A 16,279-nucleotide genomic window follows, 5' to 3' on the forward strand; every position below is an offset into this window, starting at 1 on the left:
GCCAGCACTGCGGGGGCGCGGCGCCCCCGGCCCGCGGCCGCCCCTCCCCCCCTTGCCGGCCGGGTTGTGTAACCCGGCGGCGGCCGCGCGGCCCCGGGCGGGTCCCTGGGGTGAGGGGCGGGGGCGGTTGGGGTGGGGGAGGGAAGCGGCCACGAGGGGAGCGGCCTGCGCCGGGCCCCGCGCGCCGGCGGCCGCGTTTCCCGCTCCCGGGTGCGGCGGGAGGCGCGGGCGGTCGGGGCGGGGAGCCGGCCTCAAAGCTGACGGGAGGGAGGAGGAGGCCGCGGGCGGCGGCCGCGGGCGCTCCTCTTGGCAGGAGGGCTGGGGGGGCCGGGGGGGGATACATTTTGGGTAGAGGCGGTGCCTGAAGGCCGGGTGGGGTACCCAGCGGGAACCAGGCTCCCCGGTCACGAGTTTCTCTGCCACAGGAACCTCGTCTCCTGCCAGGTTCGCTCACGACTCCGCCTCTCAGGCTTTCACTCGGGTCGTTTTCTTCTAGCAGCTCATTTTTACAAAAAAAGGTTGTTTTATCTTCTTCCAACAACCCCCCCTCCCCCCAACATCTACCTTCTGGGCTTGGGCAGTGGTTTTGAGGAATGAGATTAGAAGAGTGTTTGATTGAATGGAAGAGAGGGCGAGGTTTTTTTGACCCCTTTTTCTTGCCCTTAGGGGTGAACCGAGGTGGCTCATCCACGAGGTGTGTGCACTACCATCTTGCCTGGGATGAGACTTATTTCATGTTAATAAGGAAAGATGTTTTCCCATTTTAAAACCGATATGAATCCCCAAACTCTTCTCTTTAACAAATGTTAAATTGAGGGCAAAAGTCGTTTTAGAAAACATTAAAGAAGAAATGAACTTAAAAGTTTATAACCATGCAGATTTTTAAAAATAGTTGTTCTCTTTATAAGTTGAAATTGTAAGAAAATATTAAACCCAGGGTGTCAGATTTGATATAAGCATTTACTGAGAGCTGGAGAAAAACTATTTCTATTACAGACTTAATAGTACTTGAAGACTGAAATTGAGGTATCAGATTTTTCCATTTTGGAGGGTGATAAGGACTGATGATGTGCAGTAGAAATGAACATTAAGTTTGTTGAGTGTTTAACCTAAGGGTTTGGAACAGTTTAAGAGCTGTTAGAAACAGTACATCCTATATTTTTTTTTAAACATTAGGTCTTTTTCAGCTTCAGGTGGAAAAAAATTTTACTATGCTTACTTGGACTATAAGGCAGTATTAAGTTCAGGTTGGAAAATTCAGTTTTGTCTGTCAGGTATTAGTATACTCCCCGCAGGACTTCTCTCTACTTAAGGAAGCATCCCCTGAGCCGTTCATGGTGACATCCTTCACATTAGTTTGTCTCATCCTGAAAGGGGATAAATAGGGGAAACTGGGTTTAGCAGTTGAGAGAATGTAAACAGTGTGGGGGGAGCAACTTTTCTTGTGTGTCCTGGCCACATTACTGTTGCTTCAACATGCATAGGTCTAATTTATTAAGAAAACCTGTGAGGATTTTTGAAATGTGTCTGTAGCGTGTTGAGGGGGGCTTTTATGACCCATTACCCACAAACCTATAAAGAGGAACAGTTTTTCTTTATCCAGAAGAGGGCGCAAGAGAGGGAGAAATGCAAATATATTCGGTAATTTCAGATACTAATCTAGATTTTTCAGAACTCGAGTTTTGCTGAGTCCTTTTGAAGTAGGGTTAGGTGCTTTAGCATGGCAACCCTAAATAATAAAAGCACTAGGAGGCCTTTCATTTTTCTCAGTAATTCTATAATGTTTACATTTTTTAATACCTAAATTTAAAACAAAGTCAGACATTTTGCATACCAACAAGGTTACCATGGGAATTTTTTTTTGTTTTGGTGGCAAATTTTTAATATAGTCAAATGAGAAATATTTTTTGTCGTTAAAACTTAGAGGTAAAAGTATAGTGGCTTCTGGGTGGTTTTTAAATCGGTGATTTCTGATATCAGCAACTAAATAGTAAAAATTACTCTAGTTAATTTTAAAGTCTTGGCTTTGGTCCACCTTGATTTGCACTTTGGATTATTTATTTATTTACTTTTGTGTTTAAGACTGCTTATCTTGGAGATGTGAAAAGCTGTGTCTAATTGGCCCAAGAGTACAAGCCTTTGTTTTAGCCTGTTAGTACATTAATGGTGTATGTAGTTCTGGTTAGTCTAGAGTGGTACACCAGTAAACTTATGGGATATAAGAGAGAGTTGGCTGAAATTTCTGATTTTCTGGGGAAAAACAAACCTTTTAGAAAACATTCTAAGCAGCTGTCTCTCCTGTTTCATAGTTAGAATTTTTTCACCAAAAGTTTGATTTGATTGGTTATCATGGCTTTTTGTCCCATGGGTGGAGGAGCCTGGTAGGGTGCAGTCCACGGGGTCACAAAGAGTCGGGCACTGACTGACTTCACTTTCATTTTTACTTTCATGCATTGGAGAAGGAAATGGCAACCCACTCCAGTATTCTTGCCTGGAGAATCCCAGGGACGGGGAGCCTGGTGGGCTGCTGTCTATGGGGTCGCACAGAGTCATGGCTTTTTCAGCCAGACAAAAAGTAAAATATAACACTAGCAGAAGTTAAGAACTTTTTACAAATATATTGTTTCATGGAACAGGTTCTTTGCCACTCTTGCTCAAGAACGGTTATGCCTTAAGTATGTTTTCCTGAGTTATTTTCTGAAAGTTAATATAATTTGCTCATTTCACTGATGCAGAGTAAGTGTCTTAAAATTATAGTAAACCCTGCTGTGAATCTTCTCAGTGTGTTCTGTTTCACATCAATTTTTTTTTTAAACAATGGTTCTCAAGCTTTTTTAAAAAAAAAATCTTACTGTTCTTTATCCTTTGAAAATAGATGAAGAGCTAGTCATATGGGTTATGTTTATTGCTGTTTACCATATTGGATATTAAAATTTGAAAACAAAAATATACAAGCTCATGTGCCTTTAGCCTTTACGGGCTACAGGCCCAACAGAATGAATGAAAATAACAAATATTTAGTAATTCTGTTGGAATACTAATACCAAATACTATTGGATTCCCCCCATCCCTCTGTAAAGCTGATTTAAATGAATGAGTGTGTGTGTCTGTGAGTCTTATCCTTAGCTTTTATCTTGTATTTGTTTCTAGTGACTTGACCTAATGGTGCTGTAGGGAATGTTTCATAGTAAGGTACTTAACTAGTGTCACTATTTTACTTGTAAGGAAATGAGAAAAGTTGTTGACCCAATTGAATTATCTGTAATAATAAACTGATTATAGTGATTGAAGTTCTTAAACTTGAATACTTTAACACTTTTTAAAATTAGATACCTTTCATTTGTTAGTATTTTCTTAACTGAATCATTTGGTTAGGCAGTATCGTATAATGAAATGAAAAATGTAGTAAGAGTTGGCACATAAGTTCTGGTTTTATACAATGATAGTATGATAGAATGTATGGGATGTGTCGAGTTTAACATCATTTTCGAAAAAGTTCACAAGTGTTAGATTTTTTGTTTGACAGAAGGCAATTTTATGGTGACCACCAGCCATTTATGGTTTCATAGAAGTACAGTCTTTAGATTTACTGTATCCATTTAACTTGATTTTGCCCAAAGGGTAGCTCTGTTCTTAATGGTAAAGGAAATTTTATAACAGCCTTGTGAGAATGATGAGAAGGTTGATGCTGTTAGAGGAAAGATATTATGCTTAAGAAGTTATGTTCTTTCTGACCTTGGACTCTGGTTTGATCTTAGGTCAGTTCTGTCTCTTACTTAGTAAACTTCCTAATCTATAAATGGGGCTAGCAAGTGTTTTCTCATAGAGTTATTAAATAGTAAGATAAAGCTGAAGCTCATAGCATAGAGTCTAGCACATTGTAAATATTAAATAGTCCTTAAATGTTAGGTACTACTGTAGTTTACACATTCTAATTTTTTTTTTTTTAAACTTTTTCCCCCCTAGGCTACGGTGAACTAAATGGTAATGCTGGAGAAAGAGAAATATCTTTAAAGAGCCTGGGTTCTGAGGAAGCTACCAACCCTATTTCCAGGGTCCTCAATGGCAACCAACAAGTTGTAGACACTAATCTGAAGCAGACTGTAAAGTCCAGCACCTTTGGGAAAGCAGGAATTAAAACCAGGAATTTTATTCAGAAAAACAGTATGGACAAAAAGAATGGGAAGTCTTATGAAAATAAATCTGGAGAGAACCAATCTATAGACAAGACTGATACTGTAGCAATTCCAAATGGTGTTGTAACAAATAATTCTGGCTATATTACTAATGGTTATATGGGCAAAGGAGCAGATAATGATGGTAGTGGATCTGAGAGCGGATATACCACTCCTAAAAAAAGGAAAGCTAGGCGCAATAGTGCCAAGGGTTGTGAAAACCTTAATTTAGTGCAGGACAAAATAATGCAACAAGAGACCAATGTCCCAACCTTAAAACAGGGACTTGAAACTTTCAAGCCTGACTACAGTGAACAAAAGGGAAGTCGAGTAGATGGTTCAAAGCCTATTTGTAAGTATGAAACTGGGCCTGGAGGAACAAGTCGAGGAAAACCTGCTGTGGGTGATATGCTTCGGAAAAGCTCTGATATTAAGCCTGGTGTGAGCAGCAAAAAGTTTGATGATCGGCCCAAAGGAAAGCATACTTCTGCTGTTGCCTCCAAAGAGGACTCGTGGACCCTGTTTAAACCACCCCCAGTTTTTCCAGTGGACAATAGCAGTGCTAAAATCGTTCCTAAAATAAGTTATGCAAGCAAAGTTAAGGAAAACCTCAACAAAACTGTACAGAACTCTTCTGTGTCACCATCTTCATCTTCATCCTCCTCATCATCTACTGGGGAAACTCAGACCCAAGCTTCAAGTCGATTGTCACAGGTCCCTATGTCAGCGCTGAAATCTGTTACTTCGGCCAGCTTTTCTAATGGGCCAGTTATAGCAGGGACTGATGCAAGTGTGTATTCTCCAGGGGGTCAGCCACTGCTAACTACTGCTGCTAATACTCTAACACCCATCTCTTCTGGGACTGATTCAGTTCTCCAAGACATGAGTCTGACTTCAGCAGCTGTTGAACAAATTAAGTCCAGCCTTTTTATCTACCCTTCAAATATGCAAACTGTGCTGTTGAGCACAGCACAAGTGGATCTACCCTCTCAGACAGATCAGCAAAACCTGGGGGATATCTTCCAGAATCAGTGGGGTTTATCATTTATCAATGAACCCAGTGCTGGCCCTGAAACTGTTACTGGGAAGTCATCAGATCATAAAGTGATGGAGGTGACATTTCAAGGGGAATATCCTGCCACTTTGGTTTCACAGGGTGCTGAAATAATCCCCTCAGGAACTGAGCATCCTGTGTTTCCCAAGGCATATGAGCTGGAAAAACGGACTAGTCCTCAAGTTCTGGGTAGCATTCTAAAATCTGGGACTACTAGTGAGAGTGGAGCCTTATCCTTGGAACCCAGTCATATAGGTGACCTGCAAAAAGCAGACACCAGTAGTCAAGGTGCTTTAGTGTTTCTCTCAAAGGACTATGAGATAGAAAATCAAAATCCTCTGGCGTCTCCTACGAACACTTTGTTAGGCTCCGCCAAAGAACAGAGATACCAGAGAGGCCTAGAAAGGAATGATAGCTGGGGTTCTTTTGACCTGAGGGCTGCTATTGTATATCACACTAAAGGTAACTTGTTTGTTTCCTATATGAAATTTCTTACTGGTCGTTTATTAATACATATTTATTGGTGGTTATACTAAGGGTGAATTTTGGAAGCTACTATGAGATTCTTTAAGGATTGCAGAGCTTAGTTGAGAATAACATGGATAAGCAGCTGGTATCAAACAATTTAGGGTCTTGGAAATAGGTATGGCTGAAGTTTAGAAGGAATATTCACTTTTGCAACTTGAAAACATTTCTTTTTATATAAACAAGTTATAATCGAGCTCTTGCCTTTTGTTCAGGGAATAAAGGGGTGGAGGTGCTAAAGGGATGATGTTTTATTTTCTCTTAAACACTCATAAGAGTTCTTTTTAATTTTTTTCTTTGTATAGATGTCTCCTTTGCTTTTTATATCATATGCTTATTAGTGAGCTCAATAGTTCTAATTTGCCTAAAATCAATAGGAACAGTGTTTTGGAGAAGTCTAAAGAGTTAAGAGTGTCAGCTAATTTGTTTCCTTATAAGGAGTAATGGGTGCTAAAGGTAACTAGAAAATAAACTACACTTACAGGTACAGTTAGCATTATAGGGACCAGGTTTTGGGGAGTCTGTTTTTCATAGCCCCAAAGCCCATGTCAAAAAGGAACCAGATAATCTTTCAAGCTCCATGTTAATAACTTTTTTGGATATGGTTTATTTGTGCCTTAAAGGAAAATTTGTTTTATGGTGTAAGTAATTTAAATCCTTAAAACAATGTTTTCTTGTTTGTTTTTGCAGTATTCATGTAGCAGTTTTTAAAAAAATTATTTTTGAGTTGAAGTGTAGTTGAATTAGTGTATTACTGCTCTACAGCAAAGTGACTCAGTTTTACATATCTTTTTCATATTTTCTTTATGGTATATCACAGGATATTGAGTATAGTTCTATAGTTCCCTGTGCTATACAGTAGGACCTTGTTTATTTTTCCATATATATGCCATATCCCATAGTCCCAACAGTGTTTTTTGTTCTGTGAATAATGTTTACAAATGATGTTATAAGCACCTCTTTGCTTTGGAGAACAGTGGTTTTCAGTTTTCCTTCTCTGTCTCCTGTACCTCCCCTGAAAGAAATCCTTACCCCCTGCATGCATGCACACACCTAATATATACTGCACAGCGCCATTTTGAACAGTAGTTCATTTAGGCAATGATTTGCAACTGTAAGGAAGAGGTAGCATATCTGATGGTGGTGATGAAGCAATTCATATTTTCCTTAGAAAAATTACTGCCTTATAGATGAATAACAAAGCTATTTAGGTGACTTCTAAGCAAATTATCTAGTCTCCATACCTCTCTATCTGCAGCTTGTAAAACATTTAGTAAACAGATACCCATTTAAATTTTTCTTCCTTTAAAAACGGGAATAAATAGAATTGCCTGTGGGACTTTACGAGTAGAAATCCTGGCAGATAAAGTTATCTGTCTTCACTTTTCTCCAGCACTGCTCTTTGGAAGTAAATATAAGTTAACTAAGAGCTGGATATTTATAGGAAAGTTTAGGGGAAAAAGAAATACATAGTTTCTTAAGACATTGGTTAATTATAAGTTAAATTCTGCCAGGGTATTTGTAATATTTTCTGTGCCATCTGCCCTCCAGAGACCACTATACTTGGAAAATCTTTGCCAAACTACTTTACAGCCATGGTGGTTGTGTGAACCTGAGAGGATGTATGGTTGTGCTATGTTCTCCCACAACCTGGAAGAATTCTGGGGCAAGTTGTTCCATTACGTGCTTGGTTGGTGATATGTGTGATTTTTATTATGGAAAAAATGCAGACCTTTTTAAATGAGAGTATTAATTCTTGTTTATTCTTAGGTATTACATGTATGTATTTGTCATACAGATGGGCTAAACAGATACGAAATCAGTGATACTTAGATAAACTAAATAACCATACATGGATGCAGTTATATTTAGTTTTGGTGATGTTACTGAAAGATGTGCTTTAGTAAAGTGCATCAGTTTGAGTTTTATAGTTGGACATTATTGAGAAGAAATTGGTATTGTTTTTTCCTAAAACAATATTCGGTTCAGTGAGGTCACAAAGTGGCAGATTCTTTGAATTTCTGGCAAATGTAGATTGATCCATCAGGTCACTAATTTTTCTTTTATTTGAATTTTCTTTTGTTGTCACAACCTTTGAAAGATAGGAAGATCTTTTTAAATTAAGGCAAGTTTTCTGAAACTCTAAAAGAGGTTATCATTGGGGCTTATTGGAATACCCTTTGCAAGAGCCTTTGTCCTTTAAGAGTCCTTTAGTATGGTCTTCTCAAGTGTTCCAAAGTAATCTGTAAGTAAAGTTGATTGAAGTTCATCTTTGTTTAGTCACTAAGTGGTGTCTGACTCTTTTCCGACCCCATGGGCTATAGCCCAACAGGCTCCTGTCTGCATGGAATTTCCCAGGCATGAATACTGGAGTGGGTTGCCATTTCCTACTCCAGGGGATCTTCCTGACCCAAGAATCAAACATGTGTCTCCTGCGTTGGCAGGCAGGTTCTTTACCATTGTACGTCCTCAGTCACTTTAATCACGGCTGACTCTTTGTGACCCCATGGACTGTAGCCCACCAGGCTCCTCTGTCCATGGTATTCTCTAGGCAAGAACACTGGAGTGGGTTGCCGTTCGCTTCTCCAGGGGGTCTTGCCAACCCAGGGATAGAACCCATGTCTCTTAACATCTCCTGCATTAGCAGGCAGGTTCTTTACCACTGCTGCCAACTGGGAAGCCTCTTGATCACTGAGCCACCAGGGAAGCACTGGATGAAGTTAGGAGTCAGCATTTTATTCACTGATACTTTTGAGTATGTTATAGAGTGATGGTTTTTAATGAACATACCCAAGACATACAACCATTACCACCTTCAAAGTAGTTACTCAAAGATGCTGATTTGTTGTCAGAGGCTTAAAATGTTAGATTTCTAACTTTCTGAGGTGATGTCATTGATTTTGAAATGGTCTAAACTTATTTGAAGCCACGTCTTCAGAAGTAACATTGATTTGAGTTGTGTTTGGTTCTAGTGTTAAACTGGTTAATTTACCTTGCATGGCTAATATTGCACTAAATGATATCAGGCATTCAAAATGCTGACATTTTAGAGTATTCATTAAATACTTTGATATGGTAAATTTTATCCAGCACATAGAGCTGTCGGGGAGATAAATTTTAATTTTTGATAATTGGGGTAAGTCAAAGTGAAAGTTATCTAGTATAAAATATTCCTGAGGCAATTCTAGGCTATTGCATGAAATTGAAAAAATTTCTCTATTATCTCCACAAGTGGCAGGTTATTGGCATAAGTGGTTTGATCCAGTAGATCTGAGTTGAACCCTGAATTAAAAAAAAAGATTTTAACTCAATGAGTGACACTAATTGCAGACTAGGATTGGAACTTTAGGTCTATAGGGAGGTTTCCTCAGCTTAATCCTTTTTGTGTGTTGTGTGTGTGTGTCACAGTTTTCCATACTCCTGAAGAGTTGTACAATAAATTGTGTTTTCCTTTCCCTTGTATTGTACCTTCACAGGCAGAGTACTTTGCTTAGTTATGAAAGACTTGATTTTTCAGGGTGAATCTTTTCCTTAAAAGAACTTTAGTACAGGAGAAAATAATACACAAATTTTAAGGCACGGATTTTAAATGTTTTAAGAAAGATACAAATAAGAGATTTTAGTGAAGGGAGAGAGAATTTCTAATGGAGTAAAGGTAGGAAGAGTAAGAAGTGCAGGGTATGTTTTCCTGGAGGCAGTGGCATTTAAGCTGGATTTTGATGGATGAGGGAAGACTTTTTACTTAAGGAAAATGCAGAGAACAGAAACATAAAGAACAGAAAAGTTGGAAAATGAGAGTGATGTGAATCTTGGAAGGTATCCACTTTGGATGTGGTGAGAGGATATATATGTATATAAAAGAGAAGAAAGGTAAATTACTGTCAAATCATGGAGGTTTATAATTCCCATTGGAGGGCAGGGGGAGCCTCTGAGTATCGGAGATAGACTGGTAGTATGTAACGTAAACTGACAAAAGACAGGGGTATTAATGCTGCTATTCCTGACTCCTGTGTGCTTGGGCAAATCATTTATCATTTTTAAGCCTGGGTTTCATAATATTATAAAAGTGTATCAGCCTTTGTTTTCTCTTACCAGATTGTATTCAACTGCTGTAAAAACTGAGTTGCTCTTAAACAGTTGACTTGTAGGTCTGCGTTCAGGTAGATGAACGTGGCACCGGTTTGTAGGGTAGATTAGAAGGCATTTTTCTGGTGACTAGAAGTAAAAGATCAGTCAGATTATTGGGATAGTCCAGGCAGAGAAATAACAAAGATTTTCCTCTTGTATTTTCAGTCTTGTGAGTGTATTACTTATCCAGAAATAAAACAGACATTTCAAAAAGCTTTTAGATTTGGTAAGGGCAAGAGAGAACTGATAAATATTTCTACATCTACAGGATATGGTAAACAGGATATTGAGGAGACAAGTTATGGTTAATTAAATTGATACATAAAATTGATGGGAACTGTTCATACAGTTTAGACATTTGTTCATGAATAGATCTGAATATTAAATTTTCTCTTGTTAACGCAATGCTTGATAAGCATTCTTAGTGTTTTTTATTGCATTTGCCCCATAATTGTGCCATCAAAGCTATCTTCCTAACAGTCTTATAAAGAAGTACCTGCAGATTTGATTTAGGTTTCAGTCCAAATTGAACATCCTAGATTTGGGAAGACTCCTTTTTTTCTCTCTGTAATACGAGACATAGGAATATATATGACAAGTTATTCTTAACATTGTGTAAGATCCTTTTTATCAGTGACTTTGCATTTTAACAACCATACTGGGTACTTGATTTCTCATTAATTCTGCTTTATGAGTACACTAGTTACTTTGCTGTTAATCTGGAAGGTAACTTTGAAGGAATTTAATAGAAAAAATTTAACTCCCAGATTTTGTTAGCCTAAGTCCTGAGGGAAAGGGAAGTAATTACCCATGCTATAGTAGCAGAAATTGTCTGTTACTGTCATAGCAGCAGTTTCATTCTAAGCACTTAAATTTTATATTTTACTATTAAAAGTAATAGAATAAGTGCTCCAAGTTCCTATTGTGTGTATTTAGAGGTGGTCCTGACAAGTGTGCTGTCTGCGGTGTAGCTCCAAGTTGGGAATATAGGATTGAAATTGATCTACTGAAGAGTTAATTTACCATTTACTGAAAAGGTGGTGATTTACAACTACCTTAATAAACTTACTTGAAAATGTACTGTATTTCTTTATGAGTACAGTCAAAATGAAAAAAGGAAAGGGAGAGATTTCTGACAACCAAAAGAATAGGCAGGTAGGTACAAGGACTGGTTGAGGAGAAGTTACAATAACAAAACACAGTGTTGGGATAGCCAGAAATCAATCAAAAGGATGAATAAATCTGAACTAGGAAGAGAAGCAGAATTTTAAGTTTATGTCACCACCCCTGCAGGATTTTATAGAATTTGATCTAAAATATATTAATAAGGGGTGGAAGGCATGATTACTGATAAATTGATCTAGGGGTTCACAGTTGTGGGAGTCAGCTTGTTTTGCCTTATATATGATTTGATTCTTTTTGGAGGGTGCCATTATGTACTTAAAATGTTAAGTGTTTTTAAATATGTTCTATTAACTGGGGCAGTAGTATCTTTTAGTTTTAAAGAGAAAAAGTTAAGCTTCTATTTAGTTTTAACCCTCTTAGTTAACCTCAGTCTTTTTCTTTGAAGGATTTTAGAATTAAAATATGAATCTAAATGAAATTGCTTTTTGTAGGTCAAGAGATTGAATAATAGTTTCACATGGGTCTACCTGAAACATTTTCCATATTATTACTTCCTTGACTGATTTATGAGTGGTATTCTGTTCAAATCAGTGTTTTATTTATTGTGCCAAGTACTATGTGAAGCATTGGTGATAAGTAGATAAAAACAGTGTTCATATTATTAAGAAGCTCAGTGTAATGGGAAAGAAATATATCACTAATGTGACTGCTCTGTAGAAAAATGCATTTGAAATACAGAGAAACCACTAAGGTTGAGTGGGTGGGGACAAAGGTAGTTAGAATTCAAAGAAGTGAATGTTGGCTTATTGTAGAAGGAGAGTCAGAATATTTTAGGTGAAAACAGCATATGTTTGAAGTTTGCCAGTCACTCAGTTTCAGGAAAGGTGAATGGTGCATGTTAAAAATCTTTAATTTATCAAGTTGTTAATGTACCTATTCTAGACATAAATTTTATATCAGACACAGAACTAATCTCCATGTTGGCAAATGGGAATCCATTGAAATGTTTTGAGCAATGTGATCAATTTCAGATTTATATCTTTAAAGAAAGAATTATAACCATGGCGTAGAAGATAGAAACTGAGACTCAATTAATGGTCTCTAGATAAAAGACCACTTCGGAAAGCTGCATAAGATACCATTGCTTGAACCAGGGCAGTGGCACTGGGCAAGAGAAAGGGGAATATGTAACTTCTGCCTGCCAGTGCAGGAGGCATGGTTGGATCCCTAGCTTGGGAAGATCCCCTGGAGAAGGAAATGGCAACCCATTTCAGTATTCTTGCCTGGGAAATCCCATGGACAGAGGACCCTGGTGGGCTGCAAGCTTTGGGGTCACAGAGAGTCAACACGACTTAGTGACTAAGTACGCACACATATGCATATGTTGTGGCATGTGGTAGTTGGTAAATTTAGGTAAGAGTTGCAGTTGTGAATACTCCCTACATTCTCTAATTCTATCTGCTCTTTTTACTTTTGTATGTTTGATACAACATTCCTGGTCTTCTTGTTATTATCATTTCTCTCTTTCTCAAATGTTAATGTTCCTTCAGTCCCCTTTCCAGGCTTTCAAACTCCTCTGGGTAACTAATCCTGTTTCTGTGAATTAGTTAAGACTTCTTCAGCTGCTTTTATGCTGAGTTCAGACCACATGTATTCAATTCAATGTCACTCCAGTGCTGTGTTTATAAAACTGAATTCATTTTTTCCCCCACAACTGCCCTTTCTTGGCTTCCCCTTCAGTGAATTAACATATGGATCTTCTCTAACATCTTCATTCTTTTCCATCTCTAATACAACTGCCCTGATTTCTTCACTTTTGCAGTAACATTTTATTGGGCTTTTTCTGTTGTCATTTCATCCATTCCTTGCATGTACTATAAAAACTTCATTTCTTCAGTGACTTCCCTTCACCTCTGTGACTAAATAATAAACTTTCTTTCATGAATGCTTTGTGCTCTTTCCCACAAATACCAAAATGGCATTTTTGTCTGAATCTTTCCTCCGTGGCAACTTTTAGTTCTGTTCCCTGAATGGTAGTGTTCTTTGTCTAAATCTTCTCATCTTATTGACTTACTAAATTACTTGTGACTGCTGAAGCTTGGGTCAATGAACTTGTTTTATAAAAGATCAGATAGTAAATATCTTAGTCTTTGCGAGCCATAGAGTCTCTGTTGTCATTTGGTTCTGCTTTGTACAAAAGAGCACTGGGTGAGGCTCTATACCAGTAAAATTTTACTTGCAAAAACAAGTGGTATGTAGAACCCAGTGGACCGACTGCTGTAAGTTAGCACACGTTGTTTAATGCCATCAAGCTTTGTTTGTGTTGATGCTTCTACCTAGAAAAGTCATCTACCTACTCTACTGAGCTCACAGAGTATTTCTTCCTGTTTTTGCATCTGTATCCCTATCCTCTAAGTAATGCTTTTTAATCAGCTTGGAGTTAAGAACTTTTATTTAATTGGATGTTTACTCCAGGAAGCCTTGTGATATGGACTATGTAGAAGTTGTCTGCTTTAGGAAATTGAACGTTAAATTTGTTTCATTTGAGCAGCATTACTTGAGGAAATTTAATTTGATGTAAAAATTCAATTGTATTTGAATTTTTAAAATTTTGATACAGTAAAATCTAAAATTTGTATGGTAATGGTCTAAATGACAGAATTTTGGCAACATTGACTACTAAGAATCTTTGGCAAAAATGACCACTACTGTGACCATTTCTCAATAACTGTTTGCATAATTGGATGCTGTGATGCCTGTTGTAAAAGAACTGGGATGTTAAAGACTTGGGTATTTGTGTGTGTGTGTGTGTATGTAGAAGAGAGTAGTATTAAAAGTAAAAAGATTAATTACTATGTTGTGATTCTGTATAGTTCTGTAGCCTTCTTTATACTGTTCAGCTTCTCTTGTGATAGTTAAAACAAGGTTATACAGAAGGTTATACAGAGAAACTCATTTTATATTTAACATCTGAATCCTAACTTGTAACCTAAAAGAGGGGAAAATATCATTGACTTCTTTCCCATGTGCTCTGTATCACTAGCTTCTGGTTAGTCTTTTAGAGTGGTTTAAACATGGCATATAATCATACAAACAGTATTTATTTCCTCTTTTACATCTTAACTTGGAGTTTCATAGAAACATTAAAATTCTAATCAAGGAAATCAAGTTGCTACCAGTTAAGAAGTAATATTAAATAGCAGGAAGGGGAATTGCATTCATTTCTTAGTACAACACTTTAGATAATGCTGATTTCCTGACTGGAAGCTAGGCTGGCCCATGACTAATTTTTTAGCTAGGTCAGACCATCCCTTTTCCCTCCTCATGGTCAGAGTCACTACTGCCGAGCTCATTTGAGGGCAGTAAGATTTTCTTGCCAGAAATAACTTAAAATGTACAGTATTAGAGTAGAATGTAAAGCTGAATGTCCTAGTTGAAGTTAAGGAAATGTCTTCAGTCTGAAGTGTTTGCAAATAGTTATTGTTGTTTTTATTCAAAACATGTATATTTACTCTGCTTTTAAAGTAGTGTGGCTGCTACTGTGACTCTTGAATGTAGTACCCTCCCCATCCCCTAAATAAAGAGTAGGGCAGGGGTAGGTTGAAGATTTCTTTGGTGGGGAAGAGAAAGGAAAATGTTATAGTATAGGTGGGCTATAACACTGGAAAGTTCTATCATTCCTTTCTTCTTTCAACATATAACTAAATATAGATTTATCTTTGCATTAAGCAAATTTTGAATAATAAGCATCAAGGAACCTGTAAATACAGAATACCTCAGGAATTTTTGTTGCAAATGTGGTATTGTACTTTAGAAGGGAAAATGTGGTTGGGTTAATGTTCTTGTAGTGATGTTAACCAGGAAAAGGCTTATCTTTGGACTTCTTAAAATTAGCTATTCTGAGATCCAGAAATTTATAGATAACAGCTTTAATGACTGTTGCAGCTCCTCCTAATTGTTTGAAACTAATAGAGTTAGAAATTGTATTGATGTGATAGTTGACTGCCATGACTAGAAATCCTTTCTTGATACATCTTTTTTTTTCCCCCCAGATTAGATTGGTTGCAATTCTCTCTCCTTAGACCTCCTAGGAGATGGGAATTTTCCTGCCAATCTTTTTCCCTGCCCCCATCCATACATATCAAACAAGTAATAATTTTAGATCTGTACACATTGCTTTAGCCCCAGGGAGCCATTATGTTGTACATTAACTATAATTCATGTTTAAAAAATCCATGTTCAGCTATATCTGATCTTAACGAGCTCCAATTTCATTTTTCTTTAACTATGGTTGATTGCTGATAAGTTACAGAATACAAAAAAATTATAGAATACAGACCATCCAGTTATACAGAATAAAAATCACTTTTTTGTCTTTTCAGAATGGTAGTTATCTGGCCATGGAAGAGCATTTATTCTCAGTGTTAGTTACAGGTCATTCCTATTACTCAGTACAATCTTTTGGTTCTTACGCTGTAATAGTCATCTACTTACTCCTCAAGACTTAAATATCCCTTCTGTGAAGCTTTCTCTATGCTTTCAGGTAGTTTTCCTTGTCCTCTGTCTATACTGTCATTATAGTTTCTTCATGTACATACTGATTCTAAGATACTAAAGTAGACATGTTATAAATAATCACATTTCAGTTGAGCAGATAAGGGTTGAATGCTATTAATAAATGGGCATGCATTGGCATTTTGACCTTTGGGCTTAAATATGAGTAGGTTGGGTTCGGAGGAGAGAACTACTTAAATAGACCAAGGAGTTAAGTAAATTTTTAATAAGGCATTTTAAGGTCTAGTTTGATTAAATTTGATGATGCTTCCTTCAAAGGAGCTAGGCACCTTGTTGAAGGATGTTGGGTTGTTTTTGATAACAGTGACTTTTGTTTTTCATCATTTACTTATAGCATACATCTGCAAATCTTTGCTGTTTGTGCAGATACAATTGTTCTCTTGGTGGTTTGATTTCAGGTAATAATAGACTTTCTGTAATCAATGTTTCAGACCATCTCAGTGACACTCTCAACAATTAAAGGGAAATATGAGTGTTTTGTCTAGGTTTCTTAGAACTGTGTTATTTCAACCCTACCTCCAGCCCAGCAATAGTCAGTTTAGGTTTCTTAGGTTTAAAGTGAAAAACTCAGCTTTAAACTTTGCTCTGCAAAATTTAGTATTTAAAAATAATTCTTTTTTTTCTTCTTTGCAGAAATGGAATCTGTTTGGAATTTGCAGAAGCAAGGTAAGAATGGTTAGGTTACCTGAAATGTTAG

General features: G+C 37.4%; 1 protein-coding gene across 1 annotated transcript in view; it reads left to right on the forward strand.

The window, feature by feature from the left end:
• NUFIP2 (nuclear FMR1 interacting protein 2) overlaps nt 1-16,279 on the forward strand; it is a 30,669-nt gene that overhangs the window by 5,601 nt on the left and 8,789 nt on the right. Inside the window, exons 2-4 of the mRNA XM_040244459.1 lie at nt 368-444; nt 3,967-5,691; nt 16,216-16,248. Of these exons, the coding sequence (XP_040100393.1) occupies nt 368-444; nt 3,967-5,691; nt 16,216-16,248 (1,835 nt within the window). The remainder of the gene's footprint in view (nt 1-367; nt 445-3,966; nt 5,692-16,215; nt 16,249-16,279) is intronic.

The sequence above is a fragment of the Oryx dammah genome, unplaced genomic scaffold (assembly GCF_014754425.2).
Source record: "Oryx dammah isolate SB20612 unplaced genomic scaffold, SCBI_Odam_1.1 HiC_scaffold_8, whole genome shotgun sequence".
Classification (NCBI taxonomy): Eukaryota; Metazoa; Chordata; class Mammalia; order Artiodactyla; family Bovidae; genus Oryx; species Oryx dammah.